The sequence below is a fragment of the Gobio gobio genome, assembly GCF_949357685.1.
Source record: "Gobio gobio genome assembly, chromosome: 7".
Classification (NCBI taxonomy): Eukaryota; Metazoa; Chordata; class Actinopteri; order Cypriniformes; family Gobionidae; genus Gobio; species Gobio gobio.
Genome location: NC_137103.1, coordinates 36,511,449 through 36,534,222, shown reverse-complemented (window position 1 = coordinate 36,534,222; position 22,774 = coordinate 36,511,449). Strand labels below are relative to the sequence as shown.

Below are 22,774 nucleotides of genomic sequence, written 5' to 3'. Positions count from 1 at the left end.
TCTTTTCAATGCAAAAGTCAGACTTACTAAATGCAGCAGTATGAAATGTAGCTGGACAACAATCAGAATATATAAATCTGAACAGTGAGGACATGATGATTACAGATTGAGCAACCGTCAATCAAACTGGCTATACATCTGGTGAGAAAAGAGGCTTAGGTTTGTCTGACCATTTACTCATCCAAATAAGGAGGGGGCAGGGTATGAGGATAAACTGGCTTAGGAATTATTATAGAGAAATATTCAATAGATTCTTCTGAAAATATTTGTCAAAATATCTTATTTCCCAAAGACAAACAGCTATAACAGCAGAAAGTTGTTCAACAAAGGACAAATATGATCTTCTCTGTCAAAACTAAAGCCATATGTTGTATAGACAGACCTATCTCATTATGGTTCAAGATCCCGCCTCTTAAATCCTCCCCCTGCTGCTCTGAGACACAGACATAATCTTCCATCTTTCAGAGAGGAAAGACAAATACATTGCACTGATAAATCAAAGTGTGGAGCTTGTGAGGAGAACGGGATAGGTGAAAACACCCCTGGATTTTGTATTTTTTACTGAAAGGAGAGCATTAAGCGAGGATTACCCAGAGGCAGGTGATAATATGGAAGCATTGATCTGATCAGTCCTCTAAATCACCTCCACAATCTTTTACTGGGATTTTGACTATGGGACCTCTGCATGAGCCAGGATGGCAGAAGAGAAGCCGAATCAAAAGTTGTGGGGAATACCAGCACTCCAACGTAAGTAAAGCAATAAACTGTAAGCAGGTGTTTAATGGCTGGTATGCAACACACAATCATATTCCGATATTGCAATAGTTTTAAATGAAGGGAAACTATACCATTTAAATGCAACCGTTAGTATGGCACACTCTTCCTTCCATTCAGCATAATGAAATCTTATTACACATTTTTTGCCAGATCCATACACAGTGGTGCACAGCTGATTCTCCAGATTTCTATGATAATGAAGATTAACAAAACACATACACAGCTGTGATTTTGATAGATAAAAGATGCAGCCAGCACATTTCTTTTTACCTGTAATTACAAGACTATAATGTCACCAACTTCAAAAGAATATTTTGAAGAATTAAGTTGGTCATTAACTTAATAAAACAGCAAAATAAAATAATATAAAAAATATTTAAAATGGTTGTTTATTTAGTCAGGGACAATACACATAATAATACATGGAAAAAGATGTCAAAGTGCCAGATTTGGCCAGCTAATTTTCATCCATATTCCCATTTCCCAGGTAACCATAGTAATAATAATAATAATAATAATAATAATAATAATATCAGAGCCATAGCCTTTTAGTGCTTCGACATAGTATATGATTCAGCAGTGCCTTGGGCGACTCAAATTCAAGTGCACTTCTGTTCTGTTTCCTTCTCACCCCTCCCAATGCTTCCTGTCTCTCTGTTATATATATATATATATATACATATATACATATATGTATATATATATATATATATATATATATATATATATATATATATATATATATATATATATATATATATATATATATATATATATATATATATATATAACATTATATATATAACATTGGCATAACATTATGACCTAATATTGTGTTGGTCCCCTTTTGCTGCCAAAACAGCCCTGACCTGTTGAGGCATGGACTCCACTAGACCCCTGAAGGTGTGCTGTGGTATCTAGCACCAAGATGTTAGCAGCAAGTCCTGTAAGTTGTGAGGTGGGGCCTCCATGGTTTGTTCAGCACATCCCACAGATGCTCGATTGGATTGAGATCTGGGGAATTTGGAGGCCAAGTCAACACCTCAAACTCGTTGTTGTCATCTAGCCATCACAATTTGGCTCTAGTCAAACCCGCTCAAATCTTTACACTTGCCCATTTTTCCTGCTTCTAACACATCAACTTTGAGGACAAAATGTCCACTTGCTGCCTAATATATCCCACCCACTAACAGGTGCCGTGATGAAGAGATAATTAGTGTTATTCACTTCACCTGTCAGTGGTCATAATGTTACGCCTGATCGGTATATATATATATGTATATATATATATATATATATATATATATATATATATATATATATATATATATATATATATATATATATAACAGAAATACAGTATTTACAGTAATAACAGGAAAATTATGCAAAATTTGTTTTGGCTGTACATCAGCTCTAGAAGAAAATAGTGTCATTGTCCGGCTTAAGCAAGTTCAGTGTTGATTCATTTCTGTTGTAAAAAAAGTAATTTAGTTAATTTATCTATGGAGAAAACAATGATGTCATTGTCCAGCTCAGTTCAGTTCTCATACAGTGGTGTCAATGCAGGCAGATCAATAATATTGTTGAATATTAGTGTCCCCAACTAAGCAAGCCAGAGGCGACAGTGGCAAGGAACATAAAACTCCATCAGGTGACAGAATAGGGGGGAAAAAACCTTCGGAGAAACCAGGCTCAGTCAAATGAACAGTGTATAATTATGATTCAGTATTACAGACCAGAAGTCAGATTGGATCGGAACATTCAAAATATTTATTTATCCAGTTCCATCTGGTTGAAGAATCAACACCTTTTTAAAATTGGGCTGTTAAAATGAACAGCATGGCTGTGTGTTATGCGATGCTGGTTATCCCTCTTTTTCTTTTATTGTATTACGTTGCTCTTTCTTATTCTTTCTTTAGAAATCCTCGCAGCGCAGACAGTCGGCTCCCTCAATTATTCTCAGCAAAGCCCTTACAAAGGCAAAACCTGTCTCCAGGTATGATACTATTCAACTCCTGAACTTCTTTCTCACAATCTTTGAAAACTAAAAATACGTATATAAAATAATGCTTATGATTTTAGTAAACATAAATATCAGACTGCATGGCCATTGATTACTTTACAGTCTGTTTCAGTCTCAGTGAGCAGTTTATTTCCCACTTCACAATGTCACAGTCAGCGCTTGTGTGCATGCAAGAGGCTTCTGAATATATTTGCATTTTACTGAAAGGACACAATGAAGTGATGCTACCAAAACCAGACTGTGTGTGGTCTCACAACCAGCATCTGCACGTTTGTGAAAGAGAGACAGAGAGATATGGAGTTGTCTGCTGTCAGACAGACTGTCAGAAGAGTATGTATACCTTCTGAAGTGTACTGTTGTCTGATGTTCAGCTGTAACACTAGAACTAATTTATCAATGAAGCATGTGAAAGAGCGATCAAGTCAGAAGCCATGATTAATTACAGATGGGTCAATAAACTGGACGTGTTTTCTTTAGCAAACATTCACGGGAAGATGCCTGGCCATGGGAAAATGTCTGTATTTTGTGTGCATTTTCTGATCTCTTTTTCTCTCATGTGTGTGCCAGGGATTGTGTATCTCAGGTTAGCCATGACACTTGGGCCCTGATCCAGTCTCTGCTCAGCCCAACGAGGAAACTAATTTCCCAAAGCAATGTACTACTGCAGACAGGCCTTCAAACCCAGGAGAGATTCCTCATCCTCTTCACAGATCTTCTCATCATCACCAAGGCCAAGTATGGAGGAGGAAATACTGAGGAGAAATAAATGTTTTGTTGAAATGCACTACTTTTCCAAAGTTTGGGGTCAGTAAGATAAGAAATCATATGCTTACCAAGGCTGCAATTATTGCACTGTAAACACAATAATATTGTGAAACAACCGTTTTCTATTTGAATGTATTTTAAAATGTAATTTATTTATGTGATGGCAAAGCTGAATTCTCAGCATTATTACTGCAGTCTTCAGTGTCACATGATCCTTCAGAAATCATTCTGATATGCTGATTTGGTGCATAAGAATATTTTTTTTTCTTATTTTCAATGTTGAAAACACTGCTTAATATTTTTGTGGAAACCACGATACATTTTTTCCAGAATTCACAAGTTCAAAATAACAGCATTATTTGAAACAGAAATTATACATTGTACGATGCCTTTACAGTCACTTTTGATTCGTTTCTTTGCTGGATAAAAGTATTAATTTCTTAAAAAAACAAAAACAAAAAAAAAGGTACTGACCCCAAACTTTTGAACGGTAGTTAACAGAGGTATAAAATGAATGTGGATGGTATAGTTCTAATAATTTGGTCTTGGAATAATTTGATGGGTTTTTTTTTTCTTTCAGGTCAGTAATGCAGGTGAAGCAGAAGGCGTGTGTGCGTGTGAGTGAGATGTGGACAGCCAGCTGTGTGGAAGAGGTGTGTGAGGCCAGTACATTTTCAGAGAGGAGCTTCGTCATGGGCTGGCCAACTTACAACTGTGTGGCTACCTTTAGGTACACACACACACACACACACACACACACACACACACACACACACACACACACACACACACGTCTGGTTTACTATCTTTGTGGGGACTCTCCATAGGCGTAATGGTTTTTACACTGTACAAACTGTATACTATATCCCCTACACTAAACCTACCCATCACACAAAACTTTCTGCATTTTTACATTTTCAAAAAAACTCATTCTGTATGATTTATAAGCTTGTTTCCTCATGGGGACCTCAATTTAAGTCCCCACTGTGACACGAGTCTTTGTGAGTCAGTGTGTATTCAGCTTGAAGTACCCACCGGGATAGAAAAACATGTACACATGCACACACAGTTACAGTATACTGTAAATAGCCATCTAAAGGGACCCACTGATGTCACTAGTTAAAATTATGTTTTTGTGTGTGTGCTTGTAAAGCTCTTCAGAAGAGAAAGACAGGTGGCTGTCTCTCATCGAAAGGTCAGTTATTTTACTTATTGAAATAAAATAATGAATTATAATACAAAAAAAGAAATAAACACTACATTTCTCTCCTCTCTTTTTAAATAAGTTGTATACAAGAAGAGAAAAAGTATGACGATCCAAAGATGATTCCACTCAAGATATTTGCAAAGGATGTTGGGAATTGTGCCTATGTAAGAAGAACTGATTGTCTTATACTTTTAAAATGATGTATTGTAGCTTTGACGTGTAAATGAATGAGAATTAGATGTTGTCTCTCTAGGCAAAGACTATTTTTATCAGCAACACAGAATGTACCTCTGATGTCATTAGCACAGCATTGCAACAGTTTGGTCTTTCGGTAAGTTAACACTGCACTGCACTACATTTACACTTATAATAATAATTAAATGAATGAATAAATAAATAATTAGAATTATTTGTATTGCTTTTGTCTTTATACACAGGGTGGAATAAAAGATTATAAGTTGTGGGTATGTTCCAAACAAGATACTCCATACCCTTTAATTGGTAAGAGTTTATCAGTAATTCTCATATTATCAAAGCAATCACATATTTGAACTAGATTAAAGTACTGTGGTATTACAATGAGATACTTTCCCTGTACAGTAGGCCTACCTGGTCTTTTGTTTCACCAGGTCACGAGTTTCCTTACAGCATAAAGATGAGCCACATTCGCCTTCTGCAGCAAGATGTAGTGACATCATCCTACAGCCAGATGGCGCTTTTACCGATTGATGCTCACTGCCAGTTCTTCCTGAGGCCCAGTCAAATGAGAAACACCCTTACAGGTGAGAGAGACCATAGATATCCATAATAAAGGCTAGATATCTTACGGCGGAGTCTCTAACGTCATAACCAGCGGCCATCTTGTCACAGACAGGGCTCTGTTGTACCTGATGATCTGCATGAACACAAATACTCTTATCTCACTGAAATCTTGACGGATTTACAAATGGTTTGGTTTCTTAAAAACATTATTAACGTGGCTATAATTATGGAAGCTTGAACAAATCATGAATAATTTTTCATAAGTATGCAGTGTCATAACTACATCTCTGACGTTTATAACAAACCAAACCGTTTGAAAATCGGTAGAAAATTTAGCAAGTTATGGTTATTTAAAAAGTGCAAGCACCCATGAAAACAATGTTACGAGTGAGCGAGCTGACTGTGACAAGATGGCCGCCAGGTGCGGACGTCGACCTCCATTGGCCAGCAGCGTGCACGAGACATCAAGCCTTTATTATGGATATCTATGAGAGAGACTACCATACTTCTTGTTCTGTTTTTTTTGTAGTATGCTGCATACTGAATGCTATTTCTTATATGCATGACATATCCAACTGTATTTTACCTAATGAAAACAGTATTTCTGTGAGGATTTCCCTCTGCAATAATGGCAGTCTACATCAGCCCACACTGACATCTGTCAGAACAGACACACACAAAATAAAGTCTGACCATTAACATTAAGCCATATATTCTACAAATACCTACTTTATGGAATAGTTTTAGTTTCAAAGCTTGTTTCCAATCCCATACTCAAATACCTTCACCCACAAAACTAACACATATACACTTTTCTTGCTGACCTCTCTTGCATATATTTCTCCTAGCAGAGCAGAAAAGCAGCAGGCGGAGGATGTCTCTTATTAGCTGGGCTTTTAAACGAGGCTCCAGTGTTGAACAGGTTGTCCAATCGGAATCTCCTGGCCTCACCATTGCACCAGCTTCTGGTCATCTATTTGGTCGGCCGCTCAGTGATGTAATAATTGACAATACCCTGCCATCACCCATTGTGGTAGGTGCTGTATGTACTGAAAACCCTCACATTTTAGGCAGTTAAAAAGGTGAAGGGTGAATCTGATTATATCAATAATATGCTTTAATAATCAATTCTCAATGTTATGAAGTTTAAGTGAACTGAAAAGCTGTGCATCATCATTATTAATTAATGTTGAAAAGAACTAAAATAAGAAAAGTTATTAGCTTATAAAAAATCTATGTATGTTAAAATATCATATAATTACAATAATTTACAATAACAGTATTAAAATAATAGTATTAATAGTAATAAAACCACCTGCTTTTTTTTAAAGGACATGCTAAAGTGTTTGTGCAGCGAGGGGGCCGTGACGTGTGGTATATTCCGGCGCTCTGCCGGAGTGAAGGCCTGTCGAGAATTGAGGAAAAAACTGGATTCTGGTCACTATGGAGAGCCACTGAGTGGAGAATCTGTACTTGTTACCGCTGCAGTGTTTAAGGTAAATAAGGGGAAAATGTGAAATGTGTTCAAATGTTTTGTTCCAATTTTCACTATTAACTAGTTGCTTATGTATTAGCATGCATGTTACTAAGATTTTTGCTGTTTATTAGAACTCATAAAGCATATTTTAATTCCTTATTCTACATCCCTTAATCTTAGCCAATACCTAAACTGAACAACTACCTTACTAAATATTAATAAGCAGTAATTAAGAGTTTATTGAGGCAAAAGTCATAGTTAATAGTTGGTTAATAGTGAGAAGTGGACCCTAATGTTGGTTAAAAGTGGAGAAGTGTGACCAAAATGTTTAATCTTTTTGAGACATAATTTATGCTCACATTTATTTTAAGCTGCATTTATTTGATTAAAAATATAATTAAAACAACAATGTTGTGAAATATTATTACAATTTACTATTAAATTTTTCTATTTTACTACAATATGTTATGAATCAGTATACATAAATGTATATATAGTAAATGTAATGTATTCCTGTGATGGCAAAACTTAAATTTCAGCAGTCGTTACTCCAGTCTTCTGTGTCACATGATCCATTAGAAATCATTCTAATATGCTGATTTGGTGCTCAGCAAACGGTTCTTATAATTGTTAATGTTAAAAACAGTTGTGCTACTGTTATGCATTTTTTTCAGGATTCTTTGATGAACAGCATTTCAAAAGAACAGCAATTTGAAATAGAAATATTTTGTAAAATTATAAATAAATGACTTTACTGTCATGTTTGATGAATTTAATGCATCCTTGCTGAATAATTTATTTCTTAAAAAAAAAAAAACTACTGACCCCAAACTTTTGAAGAGTAGAGTAACTCAGGAATGAACATTGATTGTATGATAGCAACTCTGTGTTTTCATATGTGTGTTTCTGATTGATAGGATTTCTTACGCAATATACCTGGCAGCCTGTTGTGTGAGGAGCTCTATGAACAATGGCTTCAAGCAGTGGAGCAAAATGAAGAAAGAGATGGTCACTTGACGGAAAAGAACATGGTACAAGAAGTTCAGAGGTAACACTTGGATGTTCTAGTAACACTGAGATTAGTTTTGTAATTCTAGTGTACTCAGTAAAGGATAAAACCTTGATAATGATGGATCAGTGCTATGATATTACTGCACAGCTAAAGCGGATTAAGATTAATAGCAAATTTCCTGTAGGTATGGGTTATATTAGCTCATCATGAAGAATGTTTTATGAGCTGATTTGTGCTGGGGTTTTATTTAGATGTCTTGATTCTGCCCACATTCACAGGCTTGTTGAGATTTTGCCTAAAGAGAACGTACTGCTGCTGAGAAACATCATAGCGATGCTGCACCATATACAGCTCAATGCTGAGTACAACCAGATGAACTCTTTTAATCTGGCTGTGTGTATAGCACATAGCTGTCTGTGGAACAGCAATCTACAATCTCAGGAAAAAGATGCCAAACAGGTGAGTGTGCACATGCTTTAATACCATTTTTTAAATAAAATCTGCTGAATACAGGATTATCCACTTAAGTAATCATCATTATTAAATTTCAAAGCACATGAAAATAACATAGGAAAGGAAATGTAATAGCAAATGTAATCTGTACACAGGTGTGTGACCTTGTGCGTGTCTTGATTGACAACTGCTGTGCGTTGTTTGGGGATGAAATTATAACCCTCTTAAAGGATTTGACTGAAGACAATAGAAGCAACCACGGATCAGGTTACTATAAATACAATCATAAATACAATCATAAATACACACACACACACACACACACACACACACACACACACACACACACACACACACACACACACACACACACACACACACACACACACACACACACACACACACACACACACACACACACACACACACACACACACACACACACACACACACACACACACACACACACACACACACACACACACACACACACACACACACACACACACACACACACAGTATAATATTTTGTCAGCCTTAAAAAGTGCTTTAGCTAAAAGAACTGCTTTTTAAGTTAAAAATATTAGTTAATATGACTAAATAATTAAAAAAAATATTTAAGTTATATAAAACTTTATTTATTTTTATTACGTTTTCTTGCATTTGTTTTGATGTTCTTCATCAATGTCATAAATCCTGGATCCAATGTCAAATACAATGTGGTGTTTATAGCATATTCTTTACCCAGTGCTATTTTAGTATTATTTATTAATAATATTAGTTTAGGTAAAACTATTTTTTACCTTTGACATCTTTATTTTTTTTATATTTCTATTTAGCTTTATTTTTATTACAGTTTTAGATTTAGTAATTTTAGTACTTCAACACCTTATTCTACATCAGTTAGCTGCTAACATTTCTTTTTAAAGGGTTAGTTCAGCCGAAAATGAAAATTAGCCCATGATTTACTCACCCTTAAGTCATCATAGGTGTATATGAGATTCTTCTTTCAGACAAATACAATCGGAGTTATATTAAAAAAGTCCTGGCTAATCCAAGAATTATAATGGCAGTTAATTGTTTCCTCGTTTATGAAGTCCATAAAAGTGCATATATCCATCATATAACTGCTCCACACGGCTCCGGGGGTTAATAAAGGCCTTTTGAAGTGAAGTGGCACGTTTGTGTAAGAAAAATATCCATATTTAAAACTTTATAGACTAAAATAACTAGCTTCCGGTGGTCAGCGGTGCACAAGTCGACTTGCGCTAAAAGAGTAACCCCCTACGCTACGTTTTGCTTTGCTCTATCCTCTGTATTTCTGCGTTCGTCATTACGCATGTGTCAAGGGTCAAGAGTTAATCTAATGCATATGGCAATCCGCCGGATGTAAGCTATTTTAGTCTATAAAGTTTTAAATATAAAGTTTTAAATATGGATATTTTTCTTACACAAACGCACCACTTCGGAGCCCCCGGAGCCGTGTGGAGCAGTTATATGACTTGAGGGTGAGTAAATCATGGGCTAATGTTCACCCAAAAATGAAAATTCTGTCATTAATTACTTACCCTCATGTCGTTCGACACCCGTAAGACCTTGGTTCATCTTCTGAACACAAATGAAGATATTTTAGTTGAAATCTGATGGCTCAGAAAGGCCTCCATTGGCACAATGGCACTTTACACTCTCAAGACCCATAAAAGGAACTAAAGACGTCGTTACAAAGTCCATCTCACTACAGTGGCTCTACAATAACTTTATGAATCAACGAGAATAGTTTTTGTGCGAAAAAAAACCTAAATAACGACTTAGTATATAGTGATGACCGATTTCAAAACAATGCATCACGAAGCTTCTAAGCGTTATGAATCAGCGAGTCGAATCATGATTCGGATCGCGTGTCAAACCGCCAAACTGCTGAAATCACGTGACTTTGGCGATCCAAACCACTGAATCGACTCACTGATTCATAACGCTTCGAAGCTTCATGATGCAATGTTTTGAAATCGGTCATCACTATATAAGTCGTTATTTAGGTTTTTTTTCACACAAAAACGAATTCTCGTTGCTTCATAAAGTTATTGTAGAACCACTGTAGTGAGATGGACTTTGTAACGATGTCTTTAGGACCTTTTACGGGTCTTGAGAGTGTAAAGTGCATTGTGCCAATGGAGGCCTTTCTGAGCCATCAGATTTCAACTAAAATATCTTCATTTGTGTTCCGAAGATGAACGGAGGTAAGTAATTAATGGCAGAATTTTTTTGGGGGGGTGAACTAACCCTTTAAGTTTTTTAAATTTGTATTTTATTTAAGCTTTCAATTAACACATTTTTAAAAATAGTTTTAGTTAACATTAACAACATTGTCTTTACCTAAAACGACCTGAATAAGGGTCATATCAGTTCAAAATAACTTCTTAAAGAAAGAACGGCACATTTTCACTTTTTACATTTCTCTTCTCTTTCCGCCTCTAGTTGGGTCCCTGCTGCAGATGTCAGACTCGGGTTATGAGAGTCTAAAGAATGAGGTAAATACTGACACGGAGGAAATTTCTAAGACCCGTCCTCTTAAAGACAGTCGTAGTATGGACTCACTCATGTCACTGAGTGATTGTGACCTCGAATGTCCAGAAAACAACCTGCTGTCTTCCAGCCCACTGGCACAAATAAGAAACTTTACACCAGCTGTGCGTCAACCACGATCCCTTAAATTACAAAGACACTCTATGCCTACCATTGCTTTGACTACTCATGAGCAGAAAGAAAGCTCAGAAAGTGGAAATTATCAAGAGGTTGAGAGACCTGATGAGGCAAATGATAATGTGTTTTTGGAACACAGCTTTCAACATATGCATTTCATGAGAGAAAAACAAACTTCACCGACCTCCAATGTATCATCCCCAGTAACTTCACCAACAGTCTCATCTGTGAGTTCAATGGACAGTCCCTTTTCTCCTCAGAACTCTCCAGCAAGGGGACAATCTGATTGGCTTGCTCGAAACAACACAGATAACCAACACCCAATCACCTTGCTGAATGAGAAACCGTGTCTAGCACATCATCAGAGGAACGTTGCTGATATTGAAGGGGGTTTACAGCCTAAAGTGACCAGAAATCCTCCTTCTTATCAGCAGGCCTTACAACAGCTAAACAGAAAAATGTTCTCACAGAGTCCCACTCGAACGCCAGTGAAATCCACAGAGCAGCTACATAAAGGAAAAGGCCTTTTCTATAGGGGGTCCGGGGGCCCCACACACAGCCCTTTAGGAGACCACCAGATGTCCCAAGCTCCTCAGACCTTCATGTTTACCAGTCAAACCAAGACAGAAGAGGAGGTCAGGCTACCACAGAGTGTGTTTTATGGACAGAGCAGCAAGTTGACGGTGCACAGGTTTAAGGGACAGAATGCAGGTTCGAATTCTAGCAAATCTTCTGGGCAGCAGTTGAGGTTTAAAGCACTTGATTTGCACCCCTCCTCTAGGAAAATAGTTGGGGACTACTTTATGGATGCTTCCACTCTCGGAGAGGGGTTGACAGAGAACCAAGCTATTGGCAGACGCCGCAGGCTCAGTTGTTGTAGTAGCAGCCAGTGGGTTGTGTGAAGCCAATGGGAACAGTTATGTTTAAAAACAGCACATAAACACTGAGATACCAATTAACCTGCAGTTTCTAATAATTAACAATTACATGCTCCATATTATAGAATTATTACATTTTAGGGATATTTAGGCTAATTTTAGTTATTTAAATCTTGAGTAAAGTAAAATGCCATCTTATTAAAATCCAAAAACATTTTTTGACCATTTTTGAGCCTTTTTTTGTTGTAAATATTCATGAGCATAAGAACAATATGCATTCGTTTGTATATACTTAAAAAAAAATTCAACATATTTACCTTATAAAAGGGAAACTGTTTGAGGATTTAAACGCAGAACACATACAAAATCTCCTTTTCAGGATTACGTAGGGATATATAAGCTTTTTTGATCCTAAAACTCTGTATATATATCTGTTACGTCCCCAGGGACGTTTGGAGTATTTTGGGTTTTTTTCCTGTTTCCTATAAATATTCTGATGTTTAAAGAGGAATGCCACACTTCTGAGGTCCAAGATGATTTTATATAAGATGATATTTGTGAGCATTGTAATGCCTTGTAAAATATAATCATTTTTTTGTCTGTAATAAAAATACTGTAGATTGTAAATACAATATTTTACTGTTCTTTACAGAATGCTATTTCTTATAGGCCTAAGTACTTTTCATTTTTGTAATTTTTTGAATAAGTACAACTGTAAATCTTATTAAAACTAGTAATCCCATTTAAGTGTGACCTTGTTTATTTTTCAACATGAGTGTAGAACATATTTCGGCTTGATTCTCAATGTGCTCATGTCAACATTTTTTAACACACAAATATAACTTTAGACAATGACAAAACAGCAAAAATGATTTCAGTTTAAGATATAATAATGCTATTATGCTTATACTTGCTTGAGGATGGTGTTCAAATACAAAAACAAATAAGACAACTTAAAAAGTTAAACATTTATTGTAACAAATCAGTTACAAATATATCTGCATTTAAAATGTATACCAACAAGATGCTCCCAGCTCTCATTGTCACACAAAGAATTGCAGAATCTGCACAATTAAAAAAAAAATACAATCACCAAAATTATAAAAACTACTTACGGCAGCAATGTAAATAACATTAAACGATAAATGTTATCAATTAAATTGTAGGTTTCTATTAAAATAGTACATATTAAAATACCTACTATTAAAGATATCTCCATAATGCAGTGTTTATGAGATACGCTGGGCTTTATTTAATAGATTATACTTTGGGTGGGGCTGTGGAGGACTCTTTTTCACTGTCAACTCGAGCATCGGATATCACGTCTGGCACACTCAGAATCATCCCGTCCAGTTCCTTCCTCAAACAGACCTGGCAGCCCAGACGAGATCTGAAAGACATGCATGCAAAATAGAAAATGATGTGAAGATTTCCCATGAATATTCAAATTTAGCCAAATTATGAATGAGCATGGAGAAAATGAGGGTTGGTAAAACACCAAAAATTAGAGACATTTCAATGCATGTGCACCTTTTAAGGTATAGTCTGTAATTAATAATGCGACAATAGCGTTGTGTGTTTCAAACTCAAACGCTCCAAATCACTCCATTGGTTACACCAATGTTAACGTTACAGGCTGGTCGGGATGCTCAAACAAACAGACCTATGATAGTGAGCTGTTGCCCCTTAATAGTTTGCCAAATCATTGACCAAACGTTAGTAGATGAGAAGAGGCTTGGTTGGCCAAATTTTAATAGGTCAGTTGGTTGCAGAAAAAACCCCCACAAAAAAACCCTGCTTGCCTATCATTCATTGACCGCATGGATAATCATTTTGATACATGCAAGTACTAGCCTACATTAGCCACTCACTCTAATATTAACCTAGATAAATGTGAACCATTATATCCAAGTGTTTGAGTGGAGTATGGAAGCTAAATTAGTACCGCGCTTATTGCATAACGTTTAAAGGGCATATTGCAGGTAAAAATTCTCTCAAAATGAATGTACAACATTGTATGCAAATACCATATGAAAAGCTAATGCAGGATTTAAAATGTTTTAAAAAGACATACGAGCACAAATTCAGTAGATAAAGTGGCCGTTTCATTGACTGTTTGTAAAAAGCATTTTTTTTTTTCAACATCGCGTCATATTACGTCACGAGAGGGAGTCGTTTGCCGGGCTCTGTGTTGGCTCAGTGCAGAATAGGTTGGTATTCAGTAGGAGTCAGTGTATTTTTAGTAGTTTTTCTATTTCAATTTATCATCGTCATGGTAAATTATAGGTTTCCTAAAAAAAAAAAAGTTAGGAAACCTGCATGGTGCAGTTTTGTGCAGGTGAAGAGACGGGACTTCACTACTGCATCTGCTTCGAAACACACGGTGGTGTGTATAGCGTTCACGACCGGAGGATTATCAACCCGGCGATATGACGGAGTTCAACATTGTAATACTCATGTAAAGGATGATGTTAAATGAATAAACATCCACACGCGATGCTTCTTTGCCGTTGTTTTTACATGAATCAATTTCAACATTGATGATTACAAAGTATGTACATTAACACAAATGCATACAGTTTCACACTTTTCAAAAGTTTTGAATTATGTGCTGGTAATGTAAATATTTGATTCATGCCATGTACATTCAAGTTCACTCAAATACATACTCATAACAGGGTTCCCACTCTTTCATGAACACCAGATTCAAGGACTTTCAAGCACCATTTATTTTATTTCAAGCACCTATCAGATTCATAACCCAGCATATGTAGCATCAAGAAAGACCTATTTTGCTGCGTTCACACCAAACGCGAATAGAGCGTCAAAATCGCGTCTACCGCGTCTATTTTGACGTGTGAACATTTTGAATCCATTCGCGCATCCACGGCGTATTGGAAGCGCGTAGAAATCAAGTGTTGCAAGCGAAAATAGACGCGCGTTCAAGGCCGGAAGGCACTCCAGGGGAAATATGTCATAAAACACCACTCTGCCTCTTTTCATTTTCATTAAAAAAATATATTAAACATTATTAGCCACACAAATGTGGTCCAGGCAACGCACTACCTGGATGATCTTCACTGCATGTATATTTAAATATCCTTAAAAATAAAGTTATGAAACTTCCCTTTGCCCTCAGTCAAAACCATTTGGCAGCAAACAATAGATTCATGAGACCAAGTATCGCTCATTAGATCTACACAAGACAAATTAAATCTCATGTTTAACCACTACAGAGACATCCGAGCCAGCGGCAGACGCCAGAAGGACTGGCCGAGGAAAGGCTGCTCTCGCCCGGGTTAAACGACCGCTGAGCAGCCGGTGATCGCCTGGATCTCACAACTCCAAAAACACAAGAATAATTTTTTTTAAATAGGAGCTCTCTTTATAAATAAACCACAGAATTGAGCTTTAAACAACTACATTATCAACTGAAAGCATTAAAACTACATTTAGTGACACAATAACAGTATTTTTAAATTATGCAGGGTGTCTCATCACGTCACCTTATCACGTGACAGCAGCAAGCAGGCTCCTGATTGGTTAACGCGGCGCGAATTGATGCCAAAGTTCAGATATTTCAACTCGGGCGTCAGACGCGAATTCGCTTCAAATGCCTGAATGCACAAAAACAACCACTCGCCGCGCATATAGCGCAAGACGATCAATTCGCGTCATACTCGAGAATGAGGCGGAATTGCGTCCATCGCGCCGCGCGAAACACGTCTTCCGCGCCGCCGGACCTCCAGACGCGCGTCAACGCGCCTTTCCATTGACTTAACATGGAAATCACAAGCGCCAGACGCTCTATTCGCGTTCGGTGTGAACGCAGCATTAAAGTAGGCTACTTAAAGGAACACGCCGACTTTTTGGGACTTAAGTTTATTCACCGTATCCCCCAGAGTTATACAAGTCCATACATACCAGTCTCATCTCCGTGTCTGGTTGTGTCTCAACTCTGTCTGACGCACCCACCGCTAACCTAGCTTAGCACAAAGACTGGAGATAAACGGCTCCAGCTAGCCTACTGCTCAACAAGTGACAAAATAACACCAACATTTTCCTATTTACCTGCTGTGATGTGTAGTTACATTGTGTACTAAGACCGACAGAAATGAAAAGTTGTGATTTTCTAGAATATGTCTAGGAACCATACTCTCATTCCTGCATAATAATCAAGGAACTTTGAGCCGTCCCATGAGTGCAGCGGCACAATGATATTACACATCGCCTGAAAACAGTCCCAAGCACTCTCTCTGTGTAAGCAGGTTGTCACGTTGGTTATGTTGACAGAAGTTAGCCTATTTTCAGGCGCTGTGTAATATCATTGCGCCGCTGCACCCATGGTACGGCAGCAAAGTTCCTTGATTATTACGCAGGAATGAGAGTATAGTTCCTAGGCTAGCCATATCAGCCAAGAAAATCACAACTTATCATTTTCAGGAAGGATATGTACTGCTATCCATCGGTTCAAGTTTTTTTTCCCTGCTACCCCTCCATCCCCCGAATATAAGCAACAAATAACACCATTCTAAACAAAATTTATTTCAAATTTACTTTTAGGACCTATATTTGTTTTCAAGTACTTTCCAGGCCTTGAATCCATGTGTCTGAAATTCAAGTACTTTCAAGAAGCGTGGGGAACCCTGTCATAACGTCATATACATCCTCACACTATCGGTGAATCTGCATGAAATAAACTCATAACAGAATTAATGAATAAAGGATAACATGAAACACATACAATAACACCATACTGTCTGTGGTTCGGCCGCGGGCGGGAGATGTGACGGTCACGGATCCGTCAGAGATGCAGCTCGAAGAAAACGTGTGCAGTGCGCAAGTCTTGTTTTTTAAACAATTTGCTAACTACAAATGCCGTAAGCATTTTGAACTGTGAGAGGCACTACACTTTTTCCATCAGTTGAATACAATCGGCCGAAGCAAGATCATTTACTTTATAAAGTTTTAAATATGGATATTTTTCTTACACAAACACATCGATTCGCTTCAGAAGGCCTTTATTAAACCCCTGGATCCGTGTGGAGCAGTTATATGATGGATAGATGCACTTTTATAGACTTAAAAAATGAGACAACAATTCACTGCCATTATAATGTTTGGATTAGCCAGGACTTTTTTAATATGACTTCAGAAAATCATGGGCTAATTTTCATTTTTGGATGAACTAACCCTTTAAGCGTGCATCTCAGAACACTGACTGTTTCAACCAGAGCTTCTAAAGGCAGCTGCAGTGACACAATGACTTATACCTGCTAATTGCCGATTGGCTGTATTATTTAGAAGGCAGAACTTATTCCACCATATTGGGCATTGCACTTTCTCCCTTTTATAGTAATAGGAGTGCAGTCTTTGTATATCTAGACTAGAGTCTTTAACTATACTGTGGAGATGACGAGGCAGCCGACACTGACTCGGAAAACAGTTTATTGATAAATTATTAAAATGTTCAGACAGTCTCCTTTGTGTTATTTTCAGCCAAATTCATAATTGTTACTTTTGCTGGTGTCGCTGCAGCAAACTTAATGTGTGCTCTTGAATGCTTAATTTATATTTAAAGGCTCATTATTATGGTTAAATGTTAGCAATGTTACATATAATATTCTTTCTCAGCCCTGAAACTCAAACCAATTGCGGATGGTTGGGGGAAGCCCTAGTGTTTACATTTACAGGGGAAATGTAACCTATGAATGGCTTACTAATTGTTTTCTCTGCATATATGCAATAGGAGAGCATTTCAACATAAAAAAAACTGACACACTTTTTCACCTTTACATTTCAGTCTTTTACCAATACAAAACTATCATTTTAAAATATACCTATTGTTCATCAATTTTAAGTTTCACAGCAGAAATGCCTGGGGTTCACTCACGTGTCTGTAAGCCCATAAGCCAAGTCCAGCATGTCCATTTCCTCATCAGAAACAGGTCCAAGCTTCTTATAAACAGCCTCATCAAAAATAAGGTGGCATGTAGAACAGGCCAAAGTTCCCTCACATGCACCTAGTTCAAAAACCCAAAACAGACACACATATTAGCCTACAAGCTAGTAAGACTCACAGTCTGCTTAAATTTATCAGGTGACAAGCATTAAAATACTTTTCTAAGCTAAATGAGTAGCTGTTGACCTCGTTTTACCTTTGGATTACATACACAAAGCCAACACAGCCCTGTTTACACTGACCAAATTTGCTCACATATGCTCACTTTGCTATTTTTCAGTTAATCTACAGTAATAATATATACATATGCACATGTAAAAGTGCTTAATGTAGTAACATTAAGTTAGTTACCTAGATTTATTAAAACCAAAAATAGTATTTAATATAACAATAAACTCAACTATATTAGGTTACACTAAGTTATTAAAGGGTCAGAGCAGGTAGAAACTGCACATTTTCACTTTTTTATAGTGTGTGAAAGAGATATGAATATCTGCAATATCTAGGTGCAATATTCTTCTTTAATAACTTACCAAATCCATCAATATCTAGATCATGGTTGACAACGACATCAAGTAGTGAATCTCCAGTTAATGCATTCACCGTCATCCTTTTTCCATCACGATTTACGAAGTGGACTGTCACCTTTTCTTCAGCCCTGCACAGAGACATTTTTATGCCTTAAAGTGGAAAGATCACCATTATCATTATTAGAAGTACTATATGAAAAATCTACAACAATGATTTCTAGCATCATTAAGCACCTTTCGCAAAAAAATTGGGATAAACCATTTGTTGTAATTAAACAGACCATTGTTAAACAAGCCAAGGGATTTCCCTTAAAAATCGGCCTTAGACAACCTACATTAGGATTGCTTTCGTTATTCTGTAAAATGAACAAATATTAAAACCAAAAAACATTGTTGTAGTTTCATTTCATTCATACTTTCCTGTCATAGCGCTGTTCTTCATATTCAATTCCAGCAATAGTTTCTAAGCTAAATGTAATAAAGAAAAGTAATCTATGGTTCAATACACAACTACAACACCTCAGTGACCTCACTGAGCATGAATTTACCTAAGCCCTGATAAAATCCTCCTGAGAAAAGACGATTTATGCATGGAGGCTTAAACAAAAAGAGGGAGGATAGAGGGGGTTTAGATGCACTGGTCTTCAGCAGGCAAAAGATGATATTTTGAAAAAATGTGTTTATATTGTCCATATACAGTGAAATGTTTTGGAGTAATACAGAAGTCTTCATACAATGGAGTCATTATACAAATTTGTGTCCTCATAAATGATTTAAACAAGCACACACATACATATACACAAATACGTTTACATGGCATAGGTTATTTTTCCATTAAGAATGCCATACACAATTAAATATTTTCACACACATTTCTCGCTCAATTAAAATGTTCTGTAATATTTAACTTGATGTTTCTTAACATATCACATGTCAGACATGCAGGTTAAAATGTCCTTTTCATTTGTGATGAAAAACTTGTGATTTATAGACAAGTAGACTATACTGTTCAAAAGTTTGGGGCCAGTAAGAATTTGTAACTTTATTTATCAAAACCACACAGTAAAAATAAAACTTACATTATGATATAACAATTCAATTTGAATACATTTTAAAATGCAACTCATTCCTGTGAGGGTAAAAGTCCTATGAGTTTTCAGTATCATTACTCCAGCTCCAGGCTTCAATGTAACATGATCCTTTATAAATCATTATAATATCCTGATTTGGTGCTCAAGAAACATTTTTTATTCTTATCAATGTTGAAAACAGTTGCTGCTTAATATTGTTGTGAAAACATTCTGTGGCAACATTTGTTTTTGCACAGGTATGAATGATTGTTTTATAGCGTTGCCCTGAACTACAGTCAAGATTGTGAAATATTTGACAGCTCAATGTCATAATTGACCAATCAAGAATCAAGTACTCCAAAGAGCGGTTAATAAAAATCAGCTATAAAATCAGAGAGTAGATAAACTGAACAGAATCCAATATCCCCATAATACACCTGTGATTAGTTGTTGAATTGGGCATTTTTTGGTGAGACCACTAAAAACTTTTGCCATCTTTAGTTACAAATGCACCAACCACAACAATAGTCTGCATTCTTAAGCACCAGATCCAAAGATAAAAATGAAATAACGATAGATAACATAAAAAGTAAAGGCAAGTATAAGGTAAAATAAAGAGGAACACACCATTACCAATGCACACATGATCAATTTACTAGAAACCCAATAGCCTTGACCTACAAACAAAAAACACCTAACCAACAAGATGTTCAACCTATTGCATAACTGGAAAATACAGTAAATCCAAAAAATATCTGGACACTTAAGCTACACTTAAAATAAATGAATGTCAATGTATAAGATAATAAAACATCAAACCAAGTGTCAATGCAAACAGATTATTCTAGACCACTCAAAGCTTATCTGAACCCTGTTACCCAACTGATCTCAAGGTCATTTTAGTGATTGTATGTAATCAGTTCTTCTCACGTTCGCACAGCTGTCCTAACAGACTAACCATTGGTGTAGTTAGTAGTTCACATTAACTATGAACATGTCCTATCACAGTCGACAACCACTGCACGTTATATTTACCATTTTATCATCTGATCCTTAAGAATCTGTGTTTGGTGACATGTTTTGCTTGACAGATGTGTTTAAGTCTTTCTTTAAAAAATAAATGCTACTCGTTTTGATATTATCTAAGGACGTTTAAACATTTTACGCAAGCAAGTCACACTTTTCGGGACACTATGTATGAAGGCTACACTAAACATCATTGCTGGCAAAATAACAAAGATAGGTCCTTATGACTCAATTCTTGTGTCATTTGAAAAGCCAGTTTCTTACCTTAGTGAACTGGTGAGTGTGTTTATTCCTCTACAGTGTGTGTTGCTCTCGGTCACGCATAGAGGAAACACTCTCGTTTTACTAAACGTTTGTTGCGCCGCTTTACGCATAACAGCCGCTCGCTGGAGAAACACTCTTAAAACACATGCCGACATTGTAATATATTTTGTTGACAGACCGCTGAATAAGTTACTACCACCGTTGCATGTGTGATGGACTTAAACTTTCGACTCTTTATATGCGGCGGAAATAGAGCTGTTCAGTCGTGACGTCAATTTGTTTGCCAACCCGGAAATAATTCGTCGTGTGTTCCTGCTGGAATAGCGCATCTGGATTTGAGGAAAATAAGGTCTGTGTTAGTTATTGTAATATTTTTTATATAAATATCTGAATACATTTTAATACATTTTTATTTGAAATATGGAATGCTATCTAAATAAAGTCTTCTTCCACATAACATGTATTTATAAACTGTTTTATTTGATGGGTTTTCAGTTAAACAGTAAAATAATGATGAAATAGTAAACAATCAATGCAACATTGCAAAGGCAACATACATAAATATAAAACCATTGTTTTGAACTGCAGATTAAATTAATTTATTAATTAATTAAAAAATATAAAACATATGACAGTATAAAAAATATACAGTAATACGTTTATTTTGGTTTAAATGACCTTCTGAGTGGATCTATTTTTTATTTCTCCATTGTGTTTTTTCTCCTATAGCCTACTTCTCTTAAATATACCTGAATTTTCCCTGAACAAGATCAGTGTTTGCAATTAATACATTTTTCACTATGAACATTGTAAAGAAAAAAGAAAGAACAGAAAAAAAAGTGCGTGTGTGTTCATGTTTTTCTATACCGGTGGGGACTTCAACCTGGGGACTTGTGTCACCGTGGGGACCTAAATTGAGGTCCCCATGAAGAAACAAGCTTATAAATCAAACAGAATCAGTTTTTTTTTAAACGTAAAAATGCAGAATGTTTTGTGTGATGGGTAGGCATAGGGGCAGGGTGAGTGTGTGTAAGGGGATAGAATATACAGTTTGTACAGTAGCCTATAAAAACCATTACGTCTATGAATAGTCCCCACAAAAATAGCGAAAAGACGTGTGTGTGTATCAATATTTTGTTTGCCATCTATTTTCACAGACTCAAAATGGTAACATGACAGGACAACGACAAATAGCAACTCTAGAACTCCAGAAAGGCATGAAACTTTAACCATGCAGTGTTGCCATTGGCCTTGTCATCTGGTTACTGGTGATTTTCTACGTAGTTGGATACATACAGCTGCGGCTGATATGAAGGTCTCCGTCATTTTCAGAAATGTCATTGCTAGACACCAGAAAGAACAAGAAACAGAGAACTTTCCAAACATCATCACCATACAATTACAATTTACAATCTCATAGATTTTACATTCTGCGATTGTGAAATGTAATTTGCTCAATTTTGCTTATTATTGTGTAATGACTTGTTCAGACACCAGAGGTGTGCCGTTTCATCTAGGGCCTCTTGAAGAAAATTGATTAAACTGGCTCATATCATGTATATCATTCTCTAAAGTAAAATAAATTCTCAAAAGCAGTTTTTACAACAATTAAAGCTTTCACTGTCAGCATCAGAAAACAAGATATTTGTTCCCCCTCAAATTACATTCACATTTAATCATTTAGCAGACACTTTTATCCAAAGTGCCTTGGAAAATTGCATGTTGGATGCGTATTTAGCATTCTAAATGTATTTCATGTCTTGAGACTCAAGATGGCCATGCATCCCACTCAGATTTCATATCGGACGTCCAACAATAAGCAATGCATGCACTCATATAGCAATTTATCACCCACATTCCCATGA

At 36.4% G+C, this 22,774-nt stretch overlaps 2 protein-coding genes across 4 annotated transcripts; one reads left to right on the top strand and one right to left on the bottom strand.

Moving 5' to 3' along the window:
* The first annotated feature begins 435 nt into the window (after positions 1-435).
* On the top strand, positions 436-13,125 carry arhgap20 (Rho GTPase activating protein 20). Of its 2 annotated transcripts, XM_079821900.1 has the most exons (15): positions 443-747; positions 2,700-2,776; positions 3,371-3,538; positions 4,149-4,298; positions 4,722-4,763; positions 4,855-4,939; positions 5,029-5,106; positions 5,213-5,276; positions 5,405-5,557; positions 6,389-6,570; positions 6,869-7,033; positions 7,932-8,062; positions 8,305-8,485; positions 8,635-8,746; positions 10,955-13,125. In XM_079821900.1, the coding sequence occupies exons 1-15, from the start codon at positions 673-675 to the stop codon at positions 12,079-12,081; spliced, it is 2,790 nt and encodes a 929-aa protein (XP_079678026.1). In that variant the 5' UTR covers positions 443-672; the 3' UTR covers positions 12,082-13,125. The 2 variants fall into 2 exon arrangements, with proteins under 2 accessions (XP_079678027.1, XP_079678026.1); XM_079821901.1 differs by lacking the exon at positions 8,635-8,746 and having other exon boundaries at positions 436-747; positions 10,955-12,798.
* fdx1 (ferredoxin 1) lies at positions 12,803-21,194 on the bottom strand. Of its 2 annotated transcripts, XR_013816904.1 has the most exons (5): positions 20,910-21,194; positions 18,553-18,677; positions 17,951-18,080; positions 13,259-13,447; positions 13,011-13,121 (listed from the first exon to the last, which is right to left on the bottom strand). XR_013816904.1 is itself a non-coding variant. In XM_079821902.1 (4 exons), exons 1-4 carry the CDS (start codon positions 21,062-21,064, stop codon positions 13,318-13,320), a joined length of 540 nt encoding a protein of 179 aa, XP_079678028.1. In that variant the 5' UTR covers positions 21,065-21,194; the 3' UTR covers positions 12,803-13,317. The 2 variants fall into 2 exon arrangements, 1 of the variants encoding a protein (XP_079678028.1); XM_079821902.1 differs by having other exon boundaries at positions 12,803-13,447.
* Between the last annotated feature and the right edge of the window lie 1,580 nt (positions 21,195-22,774).

Excerpts from the sequence above, each read along its gene's own strand:
- arhgap20 (XM_079821900.1), top strand. The coding sequence starts at position 673 with ATGGGACCTCTGCATGAGCCAGGATGGCAGAAGAGAAGCCGAATCAAA. Across the intron at positions 4,764-4,854 it reads TGGCTGTCTCTCATCGAAAG|TTGTATACAAGAAGAGAAAA; the intron begins GTCAGTTATTTT and ends TTTTTAAATAAG. Across the intron at positions 8,747-10,954 it reads TAGAAGCAACCACGGATCAG|TTGGGTCCCTGCTGCAGATG; the intron begins GTTACTATAAAT and ends TTCCGCCTCTAG.
- fdx1 (XM_079821902.1), bottom strand. The coding sequence starts at position 21,064 with ATGTCGGCATGTGTTTTAAGAGTGTTTCTCCAGCGAGCGGCTGTTATG. Across the intron at positions 18,678-20,909 it reads ACACTCACCAGTTCACTAAG|GGCTGAAGAAAAGGTGACAG; the intron begins GTAAGAAACTGG and ends GTCTCTGTGCAG. Across the intron at positions 13,448-17,950 it reads GCTTATGGGCTTACAGACAC|ATCTCGTCTGGGCTGCCAGG; the intron begins GTGAGTGAACCC and ends CATGTCTTTCAG.